General features: G+C 42.0%; 1 protein-coding gene across 6 annotated transcripts in view; it reads left to right on the top strand.

Annotated features, from left to right (window-relative positions):
- Aak1 (AP2 associated kinase 1) overlaps nt 1-24,289 on the top strand; it is a 168,846-nt gene that overhangs the window by 76,024 nt on the left and 68,533 nt on the right. For all 6 annotated transcript variants that reach the window (XM_052719349.1, XM_052719350.1, XM_052719348.1 and 3 more), the window contains exons 3-7: nt 2,713-2,831; nt 12,628-12,736; nt 14,108-14,250; nt 21,958-22,079; nt 24,106-24,187. In XM_052719349.1, the coding sequence (XP_052575309.1) occupies nt 2,713-2,831; nt 12,628-12,736; nt 14,108-14,250; nt 21,958-22,079; nt 24,106-24,187 (575 nt within the window). The remainder of the gene's footprint in view (nt 1-2,712; nt 2,832-12,627; nt 12,737-14,107; nt 14,251-21,957; nt 22,080-24,105; nt 24,188-24,289) is intronic.

Below are 24,289 nucleotides of genomic sequence, written 5' to 3'. Positions count from 1 at the left end.
GTAGGCCTAGCAAATCCGAACTTGCTTGCCAAGTTGTCTTCAGCCCTGGCCGGAGAGGTCATCTTCTGCACCACTGCTCCCATCTGGTGGCTGTTATCTCGAATTGCAGCAGCATGACTTGCTTCAAAAAGAAGTAACTTGTCCTTCAGTGATGCTAGGTACCACGAATTAAAATGCCTTTAAAATATGCCATATACAAATTTTTGGGAAGGGGAACATTCATCAACTCTTCAGGCAAGAAAGACAAGAACTTCGATGAACAGTTTATGAGCTAATGTGTATATTTGCAAGTAATTTTTTTATTTTTAAACTTTGTGGATCCAGGGCTGTCATTTCTGGTCTTTGGCTGTTAGTGAAATGAAGGGTTACTTATTTCCAGTGAAAGAAATACTCATTTGCTCATTTAATTCAGCAGTTATATGAAGAGGTATTGTATGTTTTTTGTGAAGTGGAAGGAACCAGTTTTTGGACAGTCAGGAGGATGACACCACTCCAGGTTCTGCCTACAGCTGGTTGTGAGATTCCTAAAGCCTCTCTTAGTTTCTTTGCTCATAAAACAGATTTCTTGGAACTTAATGCTTTTTATGGTGATACTGTGCCCAGGCTAGAGCCAAATGAAATTATGAAGTATTTAAAATATCTGGCAAAGTAAATATCCTCTTGGTCTATATATAAAACAATCACGAATATAAATGGAGGGTTTGAAATATGTGCAACTACTTTGTCCAATTCTAGTAAAGTGCAAGATACATCATGGTTTCAATAATTTTTGGGGGGAAGGGAGAAGAAAAGTTAATGGTGCTACAGTATGTATATGTATATGTACTACTAGACAAGATCCGATACATATTTCTTGCATTTAATTTTTGTTGCATCTCTTAAAAATTATATATCCTAAAAGATGCATCTTGGAATTTAGGAATTGTAGGTTGGGTATGATGGTACACATTGAATGATCCTGGTACTTACCAGGGAGGAAACAGGAGAGTCACTTCAAGTCCAGCCAAGGCCACATGAGACCCTGTCTCAGAAAACAAAAGTAATTTAGGAAGAAATGGCAATGAAGAGGAAGAGAGAGAAGACTTACATTTTTGATGCTGGGTGTTCTTTTTTAAAAAGTAAGTACTCAGTCAAGTGTGGTGGTGCATGCCTTTAATCCCAGCAACTTGGTAAGCAGAAGCAAGTGTATCTCTGTGAGTTTGAGGCTAGTTTGGTCTACAAATCAAGTTCCAGGACAGCCAGGACTACACAGAGAAACCTTGTCTTGAAAAACAAACAAACAAAAAGTAAGTACTAAAGAAAAATCTACATTTAAAATTGATGATGAAATAGTTTAATGTATTGCAAGAAAATAAAAACCATGTTTTGGATAAAAATAACATAGTGGTTGGTATTGTAGATTCCATGGGAAGTTTCAATGTTTATCTAATATTGAAGAATGTAGTGACAGTCAATAGAGAGACCTGCAATCTCTGATAAATCATGATCACAATGTAGGTTTGGAAACGTTTGAGTCTAATAACATATTTTTACAGAGTGATGCATGTATTTTGTGAAAATAAGGAACAATAAGGCTTTAGTGGTTGCAGGGAATAGATTCCTACCCAGGTTAGCTTGAATAGTTACTATAAAGCTAGTAAGTGCTAAGAACATCATCAGACAGGCACTGAAGTGTCACTGAGCCTTAGGGAAGTTAAAACGGTACCAGTGAATCAGTCCTGAGTCCTGGTTCTCAGAGGCCTAAGATCTCTCTATTGGCTGCTTTTCGGTTTGGTTTCTATCAACTTTACAAATGGCTGCTAGCTCAGTACTATATTACAACCTCAACTTAAGTTCTCATACTGATCTCTTCCTCTGTGTTCACTTCTATCCAATATGTGCCAACTCTGTGCAAAGAATAGCTTAGTGGTGTTTTCGCTACACAAGATTGATGAGCTAAGCGATAAAGGTATACAAGGCAGGTGGTTGGGCTTTGTGTTCCATGGAACTGCTGTTTCTTCCAAGACTTTGACCTGGGACTGCTTTGCCACTCTTGTCTATCTGATCCTCAAGGCAGGCAGTGCTTTGGGAGTTAGGTGGGAATTAGGAGTTCTAAGATTATGTGGTACTCGAAAAATGAACTAATTTAGCACATTTGAGAATACCAGTTAAAATTACCTAAATGTCTGTTAATGAATTGTGAGCTGTCTAAAGGAAAGTAGAGTGTTGATCAGTGAGTGAGTCCTGATGTCCTACTATAGAGCAGCTCACACACACTGGGTCTTATATCTCAACAGCACATGTAATGACAGGTGCAGGCGTGTTCAGGGTCTCCTATAAACACTTGAACCGGAGGTGGAGTGAGGAGGGGAAGAAGGAAGGAAGGAGATCCCTGAAATAAAGTGACAACTATTTATGTTAACAAGCACTAAAAGCACTAAATTTTCTAGCCTCTCTGATAAGAAAGAAAGTACTGGGCTTAATTAAAAAAAAAAAGTCTAGTAATTTCTTTGGAAGATAGCTGCTGTTTGTCCTTGATTCTGGGTTAGATGTGCAGGACTTTTCTGACTCTGGCTGTAAGTTCCAAGAGTGTAAGAATGCTCTTTAGGCCACTCTGCTTTGAAGACTGGCTGATAGTGGTATCAGTTCCATGTGAGGTAACAGCAGCAGCCTGAGTTCCTGACTGACTTTGCAAATTACTCAAAAGAGTTTCTCTGTGTGTTCTTCTCACAGGTGGATTTGCTCTTGTCTTTCTGGTGAGAACAAGCAATGGGGTGAAATGTGCCTTGAAACGTATGTTTGTCAACAATGAGCATGACCTCCAGGTGTGCAAGAGGGAAATTCAGATCATGGTAAGAGTTTGTGGATTATGACTGCTTCTTCTTCTTCTTTATTTAAACAATATATATATATATATATATATATATATATATATATATATATGTATTTCTTCTTTTTTTTTTTTGAGACAGGGTTTCTCTATGTAGTCCTGGATGTCCTGGAACTCACTCTGTAGCCCAGGCTGGCCTCAAACTCACAGAGATCTGCCTGCCTCTGCCTCCCGAGTGCTGGGATTAAAGGTGTACACCACCACTGCCCAGCTTAAACCTTATATATTTTTAAAATAGTATTTTCATTAATTTCTTGAGAATTTCATGCAATATGTTTTGATCATATTCATCTCCTTGCCTCAGCTCTTTCCAGATCCTCCCCCACCTCTCTACTTACTTGACTTCTTATGTTCTCTCTTAAAACCCACTGAGCCCAGTTTTGTGTTGTCGGACTGCTCCTAGGTGCGGAGCCTGCCCTGAAGTGTGGTTGATATACCAGGTGTCACACCACTGAAGCCAATGACTTTTCCTCTTCCAGTGATAATCAAATACTAATAGCTCCTCCACTAGGGGTGGCTTCATGCCTGCCTCCTCCACTAGGGGTGGCTTCATGCCTGCCTCCTCCACTAGGGGTGGCTTCATGCCTGCCTCCCCTCCGTCATGCTGGGATTTTATCTGGCTTGAGTTTTTGTAGGTCTTGTGCATAATGCTGTAACTGATATGAGTTCCTGTGTGCATCTGCCCTGTTGGGGAACTTCCTGTCCTTGAAGTCTGGCTCTTAAAATTTCTCTGTCCCAAACCTTAAGGGAAGAGGTGTGGTACAGGCATCCCATTAGGACTGAACACCCCAAAGTCTCTTCTTATTCTTTGCACATTGACCAATTGTGAGTCTCGGCGTTAAACGCTGTCTACTGCAAGAAGTTTCTCTGATGAGGGTTGAGCAATGCACTGATCTGTGAGTTTAGCAATAAGTCATTAGGAGCCAGTTTTATTGCTGTGTCAATTTAGCAAAATAAATAGTAGTGGATTTTACCCTCAGGTCCATGACTTACTTACTGTGCCTGTTTCTTAAGACAGGTATATTATGTTGCCCTAGGAAAATCACAGGGCAGGGATGACATCCTTCCTTGAGCTGGCAGCAAGCTCTTGCACAAGGTAGGACCAATAACCAGAGCGTATACGCCTTGATCACCCTCAATTGGAGATTGAGGGAAAAGGAGCTTATTGGGAGAACTGACTAGTTTAACTCAGGAGCATAGTTTGGGCCCTTGGGAAAGCATATAATCTGGAAAGCCCACCTCTGTAGGGAGCATTTCTCTCTTTGTGCCTTCGCGCAGTTGCTAGCCCCTTGTTCTGATCACCAGCCCTCTGAGTCCTTCTGCATCCTGTGAATATGTCCTGCCCCAACTTTTGATTTTTACAGTTTTTTCCAGCTGGAGCGCTGCCTGTGCTTTGGCCACAATGTCAATACTTCATAATGCTTTGTGAATCCATTTATAGAAGTTCATGAATAGGCAGAATTCATTGTGGCATTAGAAGTCAGAAAATAAGTATTTAGGTTGGGAAATGGGCCACGAAATGTATTATTGGAACTGTCTGGGTTATGGAAGTGTGTTGTTTTGTGTAGTGCTTACAAAGAAATCTATAACTGTCAGAACTCAAACACATTAAGATCTGTATGTTTTTATTTTGTAAATTATACATTAACTTAAAAAACAAAGAAACTGGGCCGGGCGGTGGTGGCGCACGCCTTTAATCCCAGCACTCGGGAGGCAGAGCCAGGCGGATCTCTGGGAGTTCGAGGCCAGCCTGGACTACCAAGTGAGTCCCAGGAAAAGGCGCAAAGCTACACAGAGAAACCCTGTCTCGAAAAACCAAAAAAAAAAAAAAAAAAAAAAAAAAAACAAAGAAACTTACTAAGGAGAGATGGCTTGGCACTTAAGAGCATGTACTGTTCTTCTAGAGGATCCAGGTTGGATCCCAGCACCCACATCACAACTACCTTTGTAATTCTAGCTCCAGAGAATCCAATGCCTCTGGTCTCTCAGAGTGCCTGCATGCACGTGCACGTAGAGACACAGAGACACATAATTAAAAATAAAGCAAATCTCTAAAAAACATACTAATTTGTGTAGAGTTAGATTTCTATCATTATTAAAGAGTCTGTATCAGAAGTATATGCTGACATGTTTATGATGAAATGGAGCATTACTGTGAAAACAGTAACTGGATTTAAAAGAAAGATTGACCAGGGTTTGATAATCAGAGCAAAGTGACAACTTCTTGAGAGCTTGTTAGTTGTTATTGGTTGTTTTTGCTTCTGTTTGACATTGTGCATAATAAAAACCTCTACATATGTACCTTGTTATTTTTGGTATTTCCACAGTTTTTGTTTATACTAATTATATTGCTTTACCTGTTATGTTTTTAGGCAGTTCTGCCATCACAATGTGAGTTATTTAAAATCAGAAACTTAATAGTTTGACACACCACTTAACATGTAGCAAACAGTTCAATAAAAGAGTGAAATGCATGTCTGCATGGCTGCAGAGATGGATCCAGATGTTCACCTGGAGGTGACTCCTTTAGGCTCCAGATTTTAAAGCCTTGGTAAAGAGCAAAAATGAAAGTTAGGTGTGGTGAGAGCCTAAAGTCAAAGTATTTAGAAATGACCTAATACCGTCGAACCAAGGCTCCAGATCACACGGCTCCGTCTGCAGTGGGCCTAAGGTTCTCGGCTTGCCCTGTCTCCTCTACATAGGAGGTTCCTGGATATTTCTTATGCCCCCACCCCTCCTCCTTCTCCTTCATCTCTTCCCCCGTCCCCGCCGCCGCCAGCTTCTTCTCCTTCCCTTTTCATCCCTCCCCGATTGCTTGCTCCATGCTTGCTCAACTGTCCACACTTTAGTTCCTGTCTCTGCTGCTGCTGTTTCTTCTGCCCAGAATGCCCTTCCCATTCATTGTTTTACTTCTGTTAGAAAAGCAATCTCGTTCTTTCATTTTCTCCCATTCATTTGGAAACAGAAAAGCTTGCTTTTGCTAGTAGAGAAACCAAGAAGCACAGGCCTGAAAACTCACAATGGGTCTGATTAGGAGTTTAGTTGTATGGGATCAGTTTTGGTCCAGGGATGCGTTTACTGTGACAGTTTGTTTTTGTTTTTAATTTAGTTTTTATTTTTTCAAAGCTAAGTCAGCTAGGTAACAAGAAAACATCAAACAGCCCTACACCATTCTCCTGTGCCATCTCAGGGTCCTCGAGGTCATCATGGCTGCTGATTTCCTTGAGTGTACTTCCCAAACCATGCTAGTTCTTGGTTTTTACTTCATTGCAGGCGTTGTTCCCATTGGAAATAAGGATTTAACTCTTCTGTTTTACAGCCCACCCCTCAGCATTAGCTTTACTCTCAACCTGAATTCACTGGAATCCCCCCCCCCCCCATCAGTTTGGGCAGTAGGTTGGCTGCGATCATGTTGGTTCTCACACTGCTGTGGAGGGACCGCTCCTCCTAAGCCTGCTGCTGGGCTGTGAGCATTGCCGCTTCCCACACAGCCGTTCTCACCAGGGCTTGTACTGTCCCTCCTCGGCTCTCAGTGTTCTGTGTATATTCCAGCAATGGGGTCCCGGACTCCCCTCCGTTATGCAAGTCATGTTTTAAATGTGCAGATGTAGCATTTGTCTGCTGTAACACTCTGAGGAGATGTCTAGGGTTCCTGACCTGACGGACCCCAAGCTGGTGATGGACTCTTGCTGGTGTTCCTGGAACCAGCTTGTTCTTGTGGAATTCCCTCAGCTCCTTCCCCTTAGCTTCACTTCTGGTCAGCCTCTCACCCTTCTGCTTCACCCCTACTTCTGTGGAGGTGGTCACTCAACACTTTCCTCTTATGGATTGTGCTTTTGGGGTCAAATCGAATAAGTTTTTGTTTAGCTCTCAATTCCGAAGACTTTCTCCTATTTTTTCTCTAAAATTTTACAGTTTTACACTTTATATTTAAAGACGGTGAACCATTATATAAGCTGTGAGACTTGTTGATGTTCTGCTCTTTGCTTATGGATGGCAAATTGTTTGAGTATCAGTTCTGAAAAGGTATTCCCTGTTCTGCTGGTTGCTAAATGTCACTTGAAGTGGAATTGTAGCTTAGTGGTAACATATTTGTCTCTATATACAAGGCCCTGGGTTTGACATCTCCCACCCCCACTGCCCACAGGAACTTAAATTGTAGGGGCCATTACTGGACTTTCTCTGTCTGTCCTCTTAGACACTGTATGCATCTTGTTTCTGTAGCTCCATAGCAAATCTGTTTGTTTGAGACAGAGTTGCTCGCTGTAGCCTTGGGTTATCTTAAACTTTGTAGCCAAGGTTGGCCCTGAACTTCTGATCCTTTTACCTCCATCCACCCAGTTCTGGTATTATAGGTATATGCTACTATTCCCAGCCATCAAATACGATTTTCTCACATTTCCCCAGAATGTTTTAAAATATTCTAGTCCACATAGTGTATTAGTTTTTTTTCTCATCAATGTGGCAAAATGCCCAGTAAAAGCAGCTTAAGGCAGGATTTGGCTCACGGGTTAAGAGCAGTTACAGTGGGCGTGGACGGGAAGGCATGGTGGTAGGAGTATGAGGCAGCTGGTCGCATTGTGTGTGCAGGCAGGAAGCAAAGGGAGACAGCAAGTGGGGCCAGTTCTAAATACTCAAGGCCCGTCCCTAGTGACCTGCTCTCTCTAGCAGGGCCCCACAGCCTTACAGAGCAGCACCTCCAGCCGGGAGCTAAAGCCTGTGGGGACATTTTACGTGCAAACCACAACACATCACCTTTTGTGTACATTTTGGAATAATGTGGAATTTTGATGGGAGGTACATTAAACCTGTATTTCTATTTTGGGAGAACTGACATCTTTTCTGTTTGTGATCTTCCAATAGATGAACATGGTCTGCATCCCCATTCACTTACATCTGTGCTGTCTTTTACTACCATCATGTACTTCTTGTACACAAACTTGTAAATGCTCTTAGACATATGGCAAAGATTTTTAATTTGTTTTTAGTGATTTTAAATCATTTTATATATCTTCTTCTCTAGTTCTAGGCCTTACCCTGCATGTTATACCTCCAAATTACAGCCTCTGATACTATATTTCAGATTTTATTTTTAAATCCATAGGTTTAGTGCTAGTATTTAGAAATAGTGAATTTTTATAGTATGTCCTATCAGTTCACCAAACTTGCAATGAGGGATGGCTTTCTTGCCTGTAATTTTCCCCCTTTATAGCATTATTACAATGGCTGGAACTTATAATACCATGTTGAATAAGAATGACACATTTATCTTTGCTTTGTTCCCAATCTTAGTAGGAAAGCATTCAGTCCTTTGTCACTAAATATAAGGTTGACTTTAGTCTTTTATACATTTTAAAACACCAACATGACTTGTCATATGTGGTAGAACCTCCATCAAGATGTTAACTCTCATGTAGGAGAACTCTAGGGGAAAGAATTCCTCGTGGTCAGCAAAAGCAGCTGGGAGGTACATGCATTTTGAAGGGATTACAATGTCCCTCATGATGCTGTGGAAGAAGTCATTGTACACCCCTCCCAAGAAGAGTAAGCAGATGAGAAAGCAAGTTAAGTTAGCTGTCCTAAAATACCTTAATGTGGATGAAAATGGCAACAATAGTCCCTTTGTAAGAGTACTCTTAGTCAGTGTGGTACTGGAGTTTTTGTGGTTACCATTAAGTTTATGTTAGTCTACATTTAACAAGTAACTTATTTAAAGTAGCAGGAGACATGCTTGTCTTTTTGTTTCCATTGGAAGATATAACAACTGCCTTGGATGACCGAACAATTTTTACAACTGAAACAATGGATTGACTCAAAAGAGTGAGATCGTATATGTGGACTTTTAGTTCATTTTAACCAGCTTTACCAGCATGGTTCAGTGAAGGCAAAGATTAGAAGCAGTGTGAGTAGAAAAAGACATAGGTGTTTCAAAGGTCAGTTAGCGCAATATGAATGTATACATACTTAGAGTGATGTGGCTGACAAAATACAGAGCAAGCCATTTTTGGCTCTCTTGATGACATTGCAGAGGTGGCAGTGCTGGTTTACTCCATGAATCAGACTAGACCTGCAGTACTTTATTCATCTTCTGGGGGCATGCCTATTCAAAACAGCAAACAAATACCACAATAAAGCAGCACAGCTATAAATGAAGAGGCAGCCAGAGTGGCCTCAAAAGACACACCTTTAGTCCCAGCACTCGGGAGGCAGAGCCAGGCGCATCTCTGTGAGTTCGAGGCCAGCCTGGTCTCCAAAGTGAGATTCAGGACAGGCACCAAAACTACACAGAGAAACCCTGTCTCGAAAAACCAAAAAAAAAAAAAAAAAAAAAAAAAAAAAAAAGAAAGAAAGAATGTCCCATTACCGCCTTTTGAAGAAACCGTTCTTACTTGATTGAGTTGTCTTGGCACCACATAAGAAGTAGTTGATGTAAATGTCCAGTTGCTGCCGAAGGGGTCTTGTTCCAGAAGGTGAATCAGTGAGCTGTTCCTTCGAAGGTTAAAAGCTCATTAGGGTGGAAGCTGACTTGTTGACTGATGAACTTGCTCTTTATTTCCTTGTGAAGTGGCTGCAGTCTACTGAGCAGCCAGCATCTGTGGACTAACCACACTTGGAGTGCTTCTATAGGACTTTGCTAAGGTAGGTGCCACTGAGCAGCAGTACGGCACACAGCTGGTCCTGTCCAGGGTTACCAGGTCAGAATCTGCTTTACAATGTGATCTCTCAGTGATCATAGTCCTATTCAAATCTGAGGTGCAGTGCTACAGAGTAGGACTGCCTGTAGGTGACATTTTTAAAGGTTTATTCAGTAAGTACAAGACTAATTGAGTTAAAACATGTCCTAGTTTGATTTTCTTTTACTCTCACAGAACACCGACCAAAAGCAGCTTGAGGGACAAGGGACTTATTTCATCTTACACTTTCAGGTCACAGTACATAGAGAAGCCAGAGCAGGAACCTGGGGGTAGGAACTGAAGCAGAGACCATGGAGGACTGCTACTTACTGACTTGCTCCCAAGCTTACATTCAGCTAGCTTTCTTATACAGCTCAGGCCTATCTGTCTAGGAGTGGTACTGCCCACAGTGGGCTGTCCCCCACATCAACTAATCAAGAAAATGCCCCACAGATATGCCCGCAGTCCAACCTGATGGAAGCAGTTCTTCAGTTGAGGTTCCTTCTTCCTGGGTAACTCTAGTTTGTATCAGGTTGACAATAAAATCTAAGCAGTGGGCTGGAGAGATGGCTCAGTGGTTAAGAGCACTGACTGTTCTTCCAGAGGTCCTGAGTTCAACTCCCAGCAACCACATGGTGGCTCTCAACCATCTGTAATGAGATCTGGCGCTTATAATAAATAGCCATCTTTTTTTTTTTTTTTAATCTAAGCAGTGTGGTAGGGGAGAATAAATGTTGGTGTAGGAAGAAAAGCATCTTGGACTTCTTAGGTAGCAGAAGCTCAGCAAGGTCTCCTAGAACCGAGGGCCAACCCTCAGTTTCTTTCACCACAGACTAGAGATGCGCTTGCTTGCCTAGAAGAGTTAGAAAAGAGATGGAGAGTTATGAAGAGGGGAATGGAAGTGGAAAACAAAGCCACACCAAGCATCCCTTTCCAAAATACAAACTTATCTCAGGTATTAGAATGGCCTTCCTTCTATTAAGAGAGTCTTCCAGACTCTCGGGCATGCGTGCTCACATGTACACACCCACGTGTAGACATATACACATAACTTTAAAAAGAAGTTTCTTTGCAGTTCTTCCTACTTTTTGGACTGTGTAAATAGAAATGAGTTCTAGAAAGGTCCACAATAAGTAGAGGGAAGGATAGGGTCTGAATGCTTTCTGTGTTATAAAGCTTGAGCTCTGGAGACTGTTTTTTGACCTCTCTATCTTGGATCTGTGACCCAAGGCAGGTTCCTTGAAGCTTTTGCCTCATCAAGTTTCTTTCTCATCCTATCTTGAAGATGACTTTGTTCTATACCAAAAGCAAAACCATAGCTCTGAACCTACTTGAATTCCCCTTTCCTTTTTTGTGCAATGTGTAGCAAACACCTCTGCCCAGCCCCCCTTTGCAGGAAAATCAATCACTCTGTGATTCGCCCCTTAGCAGTAATCCTAACCCCATCCCTCTGACCTGTAGGATGGTTCCACCAGCTTTCCTTGTCTCCTGTATCTTACTGCTTTCATTCTCCAGTGTGGTTTTCACAATTCCTGGCAATTCTTCCTTTGAGGCAGCCTCTTCCTTAAACACAGATGTTCCGAGAGTAGTTCACGGACACTGCTCAACTCAATCTGTTCTTATCCCATCCCATCTTTTCTCCAAAATTCTTCTCCCATCAGTCTCCAGAAGTTTCCCGTGGGCACCTTCCTACCATTGTCTGTTTCTCGTGGGGCTGCTGTTCTGTCAGCAGTGCTTCCTAACCCACTGCACAGAAAGAGTGCATGTTACCATTGATGCTGGGGATGCAAGTGTGTGCCTGATACCTTGAGGCTTCTTCCTGTGCTGAAGCTGTCATTTTGAGCATTGGAATCTGCACTTAGGGTAGTCAGGAACAGCTTTTCCCTGGACTTGGAGAAGCCCAGCCAGATCTACAGGAGCAGTTCCACCATCGTACTCGACCACTCCAGAGCCTAAGCTTGAGTCAAACACACAGACTCGTAGAACCTTTTCTTTTCTACACCCTCCCTTAAGCCTTTAAAACAAAAGTAAAATAATATATTACAGTTAATTTACAAATCCTAATTTTGCCTTGCATTTGTATAAAAATCACAATGCCCAGTTTCCAAATGTTTTCTTTCCTGAACTTAGTTTTTAAAGATCTTGGGTTTCAGAGTCATTATCATAGATATCCGTTGTGTGGACTGAGTGTTTTAGCATCATCACCATAGATATCTGCTCTATGGCCCAAGGTATGAGGTGATTTCCAGTGCCTGGTTAGTGCTCAGTAAGTACCTATTGGAGGGATGAAAACCCATGAGCATCAGCCCTGAGAGCTGATAAGCAGTTCAGCTGATGCTGCATCTTCTATCTCAGTTGGCCATCTGGAAAGGCTTAATTATGAGCAAAATGCTGGGTCTGGTCTAGATGCTATTGTAGTCTCTTCAAATTTTGCAAGGCAGTTTTTCTTTTCAAAGTCAAGTTAGAGCATGTTCAGAAATGTGCCCGCTTTCCTTTCTGACTTCATGCAGGCTTCCCAGCTAAAGCCCTTGCCATTCCTTTGTTCAGGGAAGACACTGTTTTGGAAAGAACTCTGTTAAATGCCGCAGGTAGTAAATCTTTCTTCACCCCTGTCCTCCCACACATACAAAAAAGAGAAAGAAAATAAAAATTCAAGCTGAATTCACTTTTGCCCCAAGTAAACAGGAGAAACATAGATTTCTTTTTCGGTCTTAGAATTTTACCCATTTCAGTAGTTGTTGTAGTTTTCATCCTCTGCCGATTTCTGGATGTTATAGGAGTCCTTCTTCTGAGTCAGATGGAGCACTAATGCAGTGAGCAAGTGGGTGTTCTGTGTGAGGTTCATTCTAGAGCCTTGGCTCTAGAGATCGCTGTGGTCCAGCAGGACAGTGGAATTGCTCTTGGAGATATGACTGGGCTTCTCAAAGACCACCAGAAACTTATTCTTGACTGTCACTCTCCCCTTCCCATGCTGTTAGTGTTGTCTCTATGTATTTAAATTGTTTGTGCTAGTGGAACCAACTGACTAATTCTGCCCCTACTGTGTCTATAACTGACAATGTACTTCTCCACTCTTGTTCACAGAGGGACCTATCAGGGCACAAGAACATTGTGGGCTACATTGATTCTAGTATCAACAATGTAAGCAGTGGCGACGTATGGGAAGTTCTCATTCTCATGGACTTCTGCAGAGGTGTGTGTTGACTTCACTGAAGCTCTTGTTTCTGGCACTTTAATGGTCAGGGGCATGGGGATCATTTCACTCACTGTTCATTGCACTCTGAAGATAATGCTCTGGTTTCACAGATGGGCAAGCTATGCAGTCCATTGCTGTTCTTGGTTATTTTCATGAGTACAAGGGTTATGGTACAAAGAATTGAAAGCAACAGATAATTCCAGACCCTGTCTCCATTAGGTATAGAAGGGTTTGGCTGTGCATATAAATGAGACCACATGAAAATGAGGAAGAAGGTGTTCTTTATGAGGGCTTAACAATCAGTGAAGACATATAATAAAAACCAGTATGGAGCTTACAGAAACTGCAGCTTCCCTAGCCCTTCTTCACTCCCACCACTGCCCCCGTCCTGTGATGGAGTGAAAGAACCCCTTTTGTCTGTGAAAGTGGCCCTCTTGTGCTCTGGGGCTGTAATACCTGGTAAAGCTACATTCAGGTGCTGCTGCTTCCAACTGTAAATAGATGAAAACTTGAAACTTCATGCATTTGTCCTGAGAAATCCAGACTGTAGCACAAATGTGTTGAGTTGATGACATCCCATGCACTCATCGTTTGGAGATTTGGCTCTTGTCACCCGAGCAGCTGACATTATAGGTTTGGGCCATTGCCTTACCGTTTGGTGCCCTGTTTTGTAATTGCCCTTAGTGTCACTAACATTTTCTGACTTTAAAGATATTGTCCATAAATTGTTCTTATCCTATAAATGTGACATTAACCGTTAGTTTTGGCTTTTGTTGACTATTAATCTGATTTTGTAGAATGCCACCAAATTTGAAATTGACAATTTATTCCCCTTTGACCATTCCTTTTTTGCATAGGACATTTTAGATACCAAGCAGTAGGAGGACTTGGGTCTGGATAATTTTATTTAAAATTGGTAACCATTCTTTTGTTGCCAGAGAGACCAAGTTCCCCCAGAGTTAAAGACTTCAAAGTGGAAACAGCCCCATCTTTTTCCTGCTCCCTGGATCTGTTGTGCTGTCTCATTTTTGCCAAAAGACATGACAGAGGCTGTGGCCTCGTCTTCTACACCATGGGGACGTGATTACTAGGCAGCAGTAACTGACTGTGATGTCAGTTCTGCTTCTAATCTCAAGGATACAATGAGGGCAGTTCACATCTGTGTGCTTAAAAAAAAAATCTGCTTTTGATGCATCAGAGGAGACATTGGGTTGTAAGAAAACAAATCCCAAGCAGAAACTTGAGACATCTACAGTTTAATGCTAGCTTGGCCAGTGATCCACTTCTGTCTGGACAGCTGTCAGTGCCTAGGTCCAAGTGATGAATATGCCTGTTAATATCCTTTCCCTTGCTCTGTACCTGTCTCAGGAGGCCAGGTGGTAAACCTGATGAACCAGCGTCTACAAACAGGCTTTACAGAGAATGAAGTCCTGCAAATATTCTGTGACACCTGTGAGGCTGTTGCCCGCCTACATCAGTGCAAAACTCCTATTATCCACCGGGACCTGAAGGTAACAGATTGATTGCTTGTGGAGTGTGTTTTTACTGAGTGTTTCTGTCTGTCCCAGGGATGGAGCACGTATTGAGGGGTAGGAAAGAAGTGTAAGACATAGTTCCTAATTCTGGACTCCCATTGAAGTCGGGGGGGGGGGGGGGGGGGGAGAGAGAAAATCCAAAGAAAAAGGACAGGTATCAACTTTGTTAACGAACCCCCAGAATTTTTCAACTTTCAAATGCCCGAAGTCATAGGTTTTTATTTTTATTTCTGTATTCCTCAATTTTTCAATGGTCTTCAAAATTAATGTTAATTTAAGTATCTTATAAATAATGTTGCTTACTTTTTATTACACACACATACACACACACACACACACACACACACACACACACACACACACACACACATACACACACACGGTTATTGTTGTTACTACTAGGATTAAACCCAGGGCCTTGCACATGCTAGGCAAGTACTGTACCACTGAATTATATCCCCAGCCCTCTTTCATATTTTGAAAAATTAATTAATTATTTTTAATAATTGGTCCTGATTACCATCACATTGCCTTGTGCCTTTCCTGTTGAAGTCACATGACAGCATTTGCACAATGGACTTGGCACCTGATTAGGGTTGAGCTTAACATTTATTGACCACCTGTGTGCTAAATATTCTACTGAACTTTATGCATACTGTTTTCTTAGACATTCTCCATTACCTTTTACAGGTGAGGAAACTAAGCAGCAGAGAGGCTGTGTGTCTTGCCTACATTCTTTTTTTTTTTTTTTTTTTTTTTGGTTTTTCGAGACAGGGTCTCTCTGTGTAGCTTTGCGCCTTTCCTGGAACTCACTTGGTAGTCCAGGCTGGCCTCGAACTCACAGAGATCCGCCTGGCTCTGCCTCCCGAGTGCTGGGATTAAAGGCGTGCGCCACCACCGCCCGGCTTTACATTCTTATAAATAGGAAACAGTAGTGTCAGAATTTAAAGCCAGCCCTTTGTGTGAGATTTCATATTATTCTCTGCCTCTATACCACCATGCAGGTGATGGCAGCAGAACTGTAGAGCATAAGAAAATTGCTTGACATTGCCAAATGCAAAGGATACTTTGTAGTATTTGTCTTAGTCTACCTGCTGCATTTGACCCCTTCAGTACCCTGTCTTCCCTGGACCTCTGAGGTATCATGTTCTCTCTAGCTCTTCCTGTTCAAGCTCCTTAGCTTGTTCTTCAGATTATTTGGCCTCTCTGAGCTGTGGTTCTGTCGTCTGTAAAATATAGATAGCAATGTCTACTGTTGAACTGTGTGAGCCTGGGCTAGCCTGGGTGGGGCCTGCTTATTTACAGGCAAAACTGAAGAAAGCCCCTCTTGCCCTGCCTAGCACGAGTGTGGCCTCTTTTTCCCTTTCCTTACAGGATATGATCTCAAAGTGTTCTTAGTCCTTAGGCTGTTTCTGTCCTTAAAAATAATCACAATAGAAGTACTATGCTATGGAAGAGTTCTCTTCAGATGCTGTTGTAATGCTTCAATTACTTCCTCTCAGTTTTTATGTTCATTTCTTTGAGAAAGATAAAGGTCATCATTGCAAACCATGGGGTCAAATCTGGGAAGACCACCTATTCCAGCCTTTATTACTTGCCAGTGCAGAGTCCTTGCCAGAGAAACCATGACTGCTGCCCCAACGGGCTAATTATGTTATCAGGTCAGAATAGAGACAGAAGTTGTTTTTCTTGTTTTCTTTTTTAAAAATTTTGTTTTGTTATGTTATTTTGTGCTAGTTGTCCTTGCACTTAAGAGAGGGCAAGAAAGAGTTCAGGATGAACAAATATATTAAGGTTGAAAAATCATAGATGTCACTTTTCTTGTCACAGAAGAGACTTTGATCTCGTGGAGTATAGTAGGGTAAGGGCTCTTACCCTAAATTTTAAAACCAGGGTTTGAAGATGTGTTCTTCTAACCCTCCACATTTCTCAGAGGTATTAAATTCTCTGAAATGCCTCAGTGCCAAGCTGTTTTGCGTAACGCTGAGGTAAAGAGAGGCCAGTGAGAGGTAGCTTTTCAGGTCCCTTAGCAAAGACTCTGTGCAGAATTTGGAAGTGACAGCTTTCATAAGGCTCTTAAGCTGTTAGGCTGGGAAATCAGGTCAGTGGCTTGAAACTCCGGAAGAACTGAAGTACTGAACAGCAGTAAGCAGTGGTGTTATGGTTTGGATCTGAAGTGCCACCCTCGGGCTTTTGTTCTGAATGCCTTTTCCCCAGCTGGTAGGGCCTTTAGGAGGTAGGGTCTAGCTGACGGAAGTAGATCCCTAGGGATTTTTAACAGGTATCGCCTGGGCCCTGGTTTCAGCCACTCTCTGCTTCCTGGTAGGTTCACTGTGATGTGATGCAGGCTACTATGCCTTCCCCTGTGGATGGATGAAAATACCCCGAAATAGTGAACCAAAATAAATCTTTTCTCCCTTAAGTTGTTCTGCCAGACCACAGTTCTGTGGTCATAGCAATACAAGGGTGACTGATACAAATGGCAACCAGCCACAGGCTTGTGTCCTCGGGCCTTTGCCTGAGCATGTGACTGTTCTGTCTCTTTGTCAGTGCTCAGAAGTGTGTGAGTGCTAGTCGGTCTCTCCCTCACTAATCTCTTGTAGCTTATTACCTTCCCTCTTCTCCTTTCCATCGCCATTTGCCCTTGCTTGACCTATTCCTCTTCCCTCATTGTCTGCTTTCTTTTATTCTTTCTCTGCAAAGCTGACGTTCCTAAAATGGTTGTTTTCTTGAGCTCTTGAAGTTAAAACATCCCAAATGCCTCCTAAGTAGTCTTTCTCAGTCTCTCTTTGTCTGTCCTCTGTCTGCCCCCTTCCTTCTCTCTTAACCAGCCTGAAGTGTCCATGCTCTTTAACTGCATGCTGCACATCAGCATGGTGGCTGAGTGTGGTCTCAGAAGTCAGACAGCCTGGTGTAAATCCTGCCCTGCCAACCTAACCCCAGGAAAACTGAGTCCTTGACTGGCTTATCTTTTTCCATCTGTTAAGGGGGACAGCAAAGCTTAATAAGGATTTCATGGCCACTGTAAGTGAAAGTGCATAGGGTACCAATTGTCTGCCACGTGGTACTGAGTCCAGTATTGGCAGTAATGTCACTCTTGCCTCAGTACTTTATTCCTGTGCCTAATTTTACCTCTTAAATGCATGACCTCTTCCAAAGCCACACATATCTCATCTCCCCAGAAGTGACAGCACTGTCCTATAATTGCCAGCTTAGCTCTGTGCTGGACCAGCTGCATGAGCTTACTCCTGTTCATGAAACCCCTTAGGCATGTGCCCATCTCCAGGCCTTGCTGCGACTTCTTTCTCAGAATGCTCTGTCCTATATGGGCCACGGCTGCAGCTTCTCATTCTGGTCTCCTTATTTGAGAGGCCTTCCAGGAATGTCATTTGAAGTGGCATTCCTTTTCAGTTTACCTATATTTAACCAGCAGGGATTTTTTTCATAATATTTTCAATACCAGACAACTATAATTATTTTCTTATTCCCACTTGGATTTTGAGCTCCAGAAAGGACTAAATTTTGCTTTTCTACAACTGTATCCTTGGACCTAGAAGAGTACTTGACATATTGTAGGAATTCAAGCATGTTTCTTTCATAAGTGAATGGCAGTAATATCTTATATTTGTCAGGGAACTTACAGTTTATTTTGACATATATTCCCTTACTTGTAACAGTAGTGGAAATGTTATCAGCCCCACTTCGCAGATAAGAAACAAGCCAAAGGAGACTTGTAGATTTAACTAAGGTCAAACATCAAAAATACCCTTGAAGTCTTCCACCCTGAGTCCATGTTGAGTGCTTTGGTGGTGGTGATGATAGAGAGTAGCCAGTAGTGGCTAGGCTGGCCCAGGAGGGTTTCACAAGACAGTCTGAGGACGAGTGGAGAATGCAGTGGTGCCAACAAGCAATTTCACCTTGAGCAGTTTCTAACCCTCCCTTCAGGTGGGCAGAGTAGCTGGAACAGACGACAGTTCATTTCAAGCCAACAATGTGCCTCGTCTTACTCTGCTTTGCTTAATTCCTCATTCCCTAGTAGTGAGTTTTGATGCTGTAATTACTATGCTATTTATTATGAATTAATTTTCAGTTTTCTAGATAGATGTTCATTCCATATTACAAGTATAGAAACTGACTTGGAAAAGGATAGGACTCATAAACTAGGAGAAGCATGATTTCACATAGGTCCTATAAGGTCCATGAGGCTGAGAGAAAAATCATCTCTAACCAATACTGATCAAGTGATTTCACAGAATTTAAGGATGCCTGCTGAAGTACTGCACTGAAGTAGCATCTGTAAGGAATTCATAGGCTAATACCCCACCCTCACCCAAAGGATTTGTACTGTACTGGGGAAGAAAAACATAAATATGTCAGTAGTCAGTTACAAATCCGTAGAAGAATTCTGACTCATCAGTCAGATCAAACATTGGTAAACTTTGCCAGCAGAAGGCCAGATAGGAATGTTTTAGGCATGCTAGTCATAGTCTCATTGAATTGCTCAACTCTTCCATTGGAGAAGCAGTAGCTATATTATACTAGCCAGATTTCATTGCTGTGACAAATACCTGAGAAAAACAAAAGGAAGAAAAAATATTTCGGTTTGTAGTTAGGAGTTTTCAGTCCAGGGTCATCTAATCCATCGCTTTGAGTCTGAGGCAAGGTGGAATGTCATGGTGGGTACATACTTTGGAAACAGAATGAAGGGACTGGGGACTAGATAGAGCCTTTAAGGGCACATAACTGGTAATCCATCTCCTAAAAGCCCATTTTATATGTGAACTCATATGTGGACCAGTTCATTAATGAAATCAATACATTCATGATCCAGTCACCTATAAATGATTGAATGTACTAGCTGTGGACCAAGATTTTAACACAGGAACATTTTGATGGACATTTTGTACATAAACTGCCACATGTAGACTGCAGAATAAGTAACCTGTGGGCATGACTAGGTCTGGCCTGAAGGCCTTTCCATCCCCTCCTGTGGGTAGTAAATTGTGTGTATGTTTTAGGGTAGTCATGGAAGGTTTGACCAGCAGAGTTTTTATGAATTGTTGATACTTGGCTAATGGAGAGTGAGCAGTGGAGTAAAGGGTATTAGATAATACAAAGAAAACGTAGACAACCCTGCACAAACATGTCCAGCTAGGAGTGATGGCTGACTTCTTGTTGACTAGATTTCCGTGTAGGTGCATTTCTGAATATAAAGAGTTAAGAAACTCTGCCCATAAGCCCAGTCCCATGTCCTCATAACCCCTACCATAGCTCAGAGCTGGAGGTGAACGTGGGGTCTTGAGTGATTTGCTTCTACCTTTCCTGTCCTGGCAGCAATGGAGTTGACTGTCTTTTCCTAGAGTTACATGGCTTAGGTTCACTTCAAGCTCTTTTGCTTACTAGCCATGTTACAGTATTGACTGAATGACCATGAGCCTCACTTTTTGTCCAGCTGTAAGATGGGAATCATAATCCATAAACTGTGCTGAATAAAGTAATCTGGCAGTAACTACTGCTTGTCAAATGGTGTCTATGATTTATGAGTATTAACTTGGTTGGGATTATTATTTTGGATTTATAAAGTGAGTTTATGCTCAGCATAGCTTGACTGTTTCTCTTTGTATAAACAGATTAAATTGGTGAGTTTTATAAAAAGGTAGAGATAGTAGAAATATTTGTCTGCCTTAGCCTTAATCTTCGGGAAACAACTCTGTCCCAGTCATTCATAATTCTGTGGTGGATAATTCTTCCTCATAAGGTCCTATTTACTTAGGTTCATGGCCATCCCAGCTGCTTTTCCATAACTCTCGGTTAGTCGTGGAGGTGGAGTGCAGCTGCACCGCCACTCTGACCCTCTCTGGCGAACATCAGACTTAAAGATTTCATACAGGTGAAGGTCCAAAAGACACAACTTCAAACAACATGAAAACTCTTCACTAGCACCAAATATGAAGTTCAGTAGGAAGCAACAATCTGCAGTTTGCAGCAAAGATTTCAAATAGTTAGAATTAGCAAGTATAGACTAAAAATACACTTAATTCAGGTTTTAGAAGAATTAAGAGAAAACTTTAGATATAACAATAGGAATAAGAGGATTCCTCCTCAGTCAGATATTTTTAAAGAACCAGTAGGCGCTTGGGTGTTTGGCTACTGTCTTGACTGGAACATGAATGGTCCTTGAATGTGCGCATGTCCAACCAGATTATTAAGTGTGTTTTTGTTTTTTTATTCTATTCAACAGTTTCTATACCAAAAATCTAGTAGAGTTGGGCAAAGAAGATCTCAGCTATGAATAAGAGATGGTTGTCGTTGAGGAGCTTATAGTCTTTTTGCCTTAGTTTCAAGATGGTCCGTCTGGGGGGCGGGGGCGGGCTGAAGAAAAGGACCGTAGAGTCTACAGTCTTAAGGGCCTAGCAAGATTTTTGGTTTTGGCTGTCATTTTATTGTCTTGCATAGCCAGGTCTGTCTTTCCCCGTGCTGGTCATCTCATTCCCCCACAACAAGAGCTAATTGGCGTATTTTGACAATGTTGTGCTCAGTATTTTTTCTTTTAATCCCAGCACTCAGGAGGCAGAGGCAGGCAGATAGATCTCTGTGAGTTTGAGGCCAGCCTGGTCTACAGACAGAGTTCCAGAGCAACTAGGGCTGTTACACAGAGAAACCCTGATTCAAAAAACTGAAACCAAAAACAACAACAAAATTGGAATTAAAAATTTTTATTTTATGTGTATTGTCTGTATGTCTATTCACCACGTACATGATTGGTGCCTACTGAGGCCAGAAGAAGGCATTAGATCCCCTGGAACTGGAGTTGCAAACAGTTGTGAGCCATCATGTGGGTGCTGGGAATTAAACCTGGGTCCTCTGGAAGAGCAGTGAATTCTCTTACCTGCTGAGTCATCTCTCCAGCCTGTGCCTGTTGTTTGGGAGTTCTTTTCACTGGAATAAGGGTTTCTCTAAGTCTTGGTCCTTACAAGCTTCACTAAATTAAAACTCTTAACTTAGTACACAAAGACTTCCTTTGTTTAAAAGTTAAAACAAACAAACAAACAAACAAACAAAAATCCCCAAACCCTCAAATAAGATTCTAACAGAGAAATTGCTCATTTATCACCAGGCATTTTGTCACTTTGAGAAGAAACTAATATGAAAAACATCAGTTCTGAAAGTCTTAACTGATAAAGACATTATTATACCCACTTAAAAGTGAAGTAAATTTAGCATGGACAATGAAACACCGAAGAAAAATGGGGGAAATGGTATTTTTCTGAGTTGGATCCTGGGAAGGCTTCCAAAAGGAGGTAGCCTTTGTACTTGGGTTTGATGGTTGGCTAAGAAAGAGGCTGGGGTCATGGAGAGTGCGCTAAACTGAAAGTATTGATCACTGTTACTACAGAGGTGAGAAATGTGACTGGCTGGAGCTGGCTAGCCCTGAAAATGGGGCCCTGGCTTTCCCAGCCGTGCAGTTACCTCTGTCTCCCTCTCTGCCTGCATTTGACCCTGTTTCCTCTGTGTGTCATTTGCTTCCATTGGAGTGAGTCCTGTTAAGACATGGTGAGGATAAGTTCTCTGTGCACACTAATAAGATTGTTAAAATGAAACCTTTTGTAATGTGACTGTGAAACTAGCTTTTCCCATTACTAAGTGGCATCTTGGATTGGGTGGTTTGGGAATGTTTTTCAGGTTGAAAATATCCTCTTGCATGACCGAGGCCACTATGTCTTGTGTGACTTTGGAAGTGCCACCAACAAATTCCAGAACCCACAGGCCGAGGGAGTCAATGCAGTAGAAGATGAGATTAAGAAGTAAGCCTTTTCTCCTTTCCTGGAGTTTTGTCCATTGTCAGATGAGCACATTCTCTTTCAGCTTATGGATGAAACAGAGTGAGAAGAACATGGTGCTGGCTGGTTCCCCTTTTCCCAGAGCAGACTGTTCACGTATTGGGTTGTTTGATTGTTCCTGAAAGCCAAGGTGGGAAAACTGGCCGGTGGACTGACAGAAGAGTCTTAAAACTTTCTCAATGCTCCTGTGGTCACTATACACAAATTTTAATTTACAGTGCCACACATCCATAAAAAAATGAGTGGTAGCTGGAGAGGGTGGGGAAGGTGTGGTATATCCCTTTAACTCCAGCAACTTGCTATGTGGCCTGGGCTATATAGCAAGACCTTGTCTCAAAAACCAAAAGGAAAACTAAAGGCTAAATGGTGATATATACTCATTGAAGTACCATGATTTTCCAAGAGAAGTCACATACATTATGGCATTATGAATCAGATAGGTGTGTGTTTTTTTTTGTTTTTGTTTTTTTTTTTGGTTTTTCGAGACAGGGTTTCTCTGTGTAGCTTTGCGCCTTTCCTGGAACTCGCTTTGGAGACCAGGCTGGCCTCGAACTCACAGAGATCCGCCTGGCTCTGCCTCCCGAGTGCTGGGATTAAAGGCGTGCGCCACCACCGCCTGGCCTAGGTGTGTGTTTTTTACTGAACTCTAAATTGCTACCTCCTTTTTCATGAGGAACTCAACCACTCCCTAGTGGAATTTATGGTAAATAGAGCTACTGAAACCTCTACAGTTACTGAATCAGGGACCTGACTGGAAGTCTTTTTATATTTTTGACTCCTGTAGGAGCCTCATGTCCACACTATTGGGTTTTCCCAGGCACAATAGACTCATTATGGCTTCTAGTAAATCAGCTGTCCATCATGTACTCACAGATAGTGAGCCTCTGTCCCCTTTGTGTATCACTCAGGTAACCATGTCTGAGGCAAGACCACTTCTAGTCCAAGGTCCTGATAAGACACCCAAAGAAATCCAGATACTAGAGCAGCATAGTTGAGTGTTTAGTAACATCAAGATATTCATTCACTTAGGACAAGTGCTTACACTACTGTTTTCTTGAGTCAAAGATAAGAAAGAACACTTCAGTTTTAGCCTCAAAGAACCCATGATTATGGAGCTGGAATGATGGTACAGTGCATAAAATGCTTGCCATGCAAACGTGAGGACCAGAGTTTGGATCCTTAGCACTCATAGAAAAGCCTGGTGGACACGATGGCTTGTCTGTAATCCAGTGCTTGGGAGGTGGAGACAGGGAATCTCTGGAGCAAGGTAGATAGCTAGACTCATCCTATCAGCAAGTCTCAAGACATAAAGTGGAAAGCAGTGAAGGAAGACACTATCAACTTCTGTTCTGCACACACATAGGCACACATACACTACATACATTACTCTCCCCAGAAAAGGACACATGAAATCCCCACCCCAGCTAGAGCTCACTTGGGTTGCCTCTCTGAGTCTCATGTTAAGAGTTTACTATTTTAAAAATTAATCATCAGCCGGGCGGCAGTGGTGCACACCTTTAATCCAGCACTTGGGAGGCAGAGCCAGGTAGGTCTCTGTGAGTTCGAAGCCAGCCTAGTCTACAGAGTGAGATCCAGGACAGGCACCAAAACTACACAGAGAAACCCTGTCTTGAAAAACGAAAACAAAACAAAACAAAACAAAAAACCCCTAATCATCAAAACATAGTATTAGACTAGAATGACTTATGGGGAAAATTTGTCATTTGGAGACTCAAAAAAGGGTGCTTTTAGGACTTTGTGTCTGAATACCCCAATACTCCAGTGTTCTAGGCGTAGAAGGTCTTCTGTGAGAGGCTGTGATGACATCAGTGTACCAACGAGAATCTTTCACTTTATCTGTACTAATATTTAATTTGCTCTTCTGCAGATTGCTGCCAGAGAATTGATTCTAGTAATGTGAATAAAAATTGTTTCTCCTTGATTTAATTATAAGACTAATATATTTAACAAACGGATCTTTTGATTGTAGATACACAACACTGTCCTATCGAGCTCCAGAAATGGTCAACTTGTACAGTGGCAAAATCATCACTACGAAGGCAGACATTTGGGTATGTGTCAACTAAGCCATCTGCACCCCAGATGTCAGCGGGCCTTGGCTGGACTCCTAAGTTTAACTAACCAGGGGGTGCACACAGTGTTGCCCACTGTTG

Source organism: Peromyscus californicus, unplaced genomic scaffold, assembly GCF_007827085.1.
Source record: "Peromyscus californicus insignis strain IS unplaced genomic scaffold, ASM782708v3 Scaffold_6__1_contigs__length_162567912, whole genome shotgun sequence".
Classification (NCBI taxonomy): Eukaryota; Metazoa; Chordata; class Mammalia; order Rodentia; family Cricetidae; genus Peromyscus; species Peromyscus californicus.
This window is presented reverse-complemented; position numbering and strand designations above follow the sequence as displayed.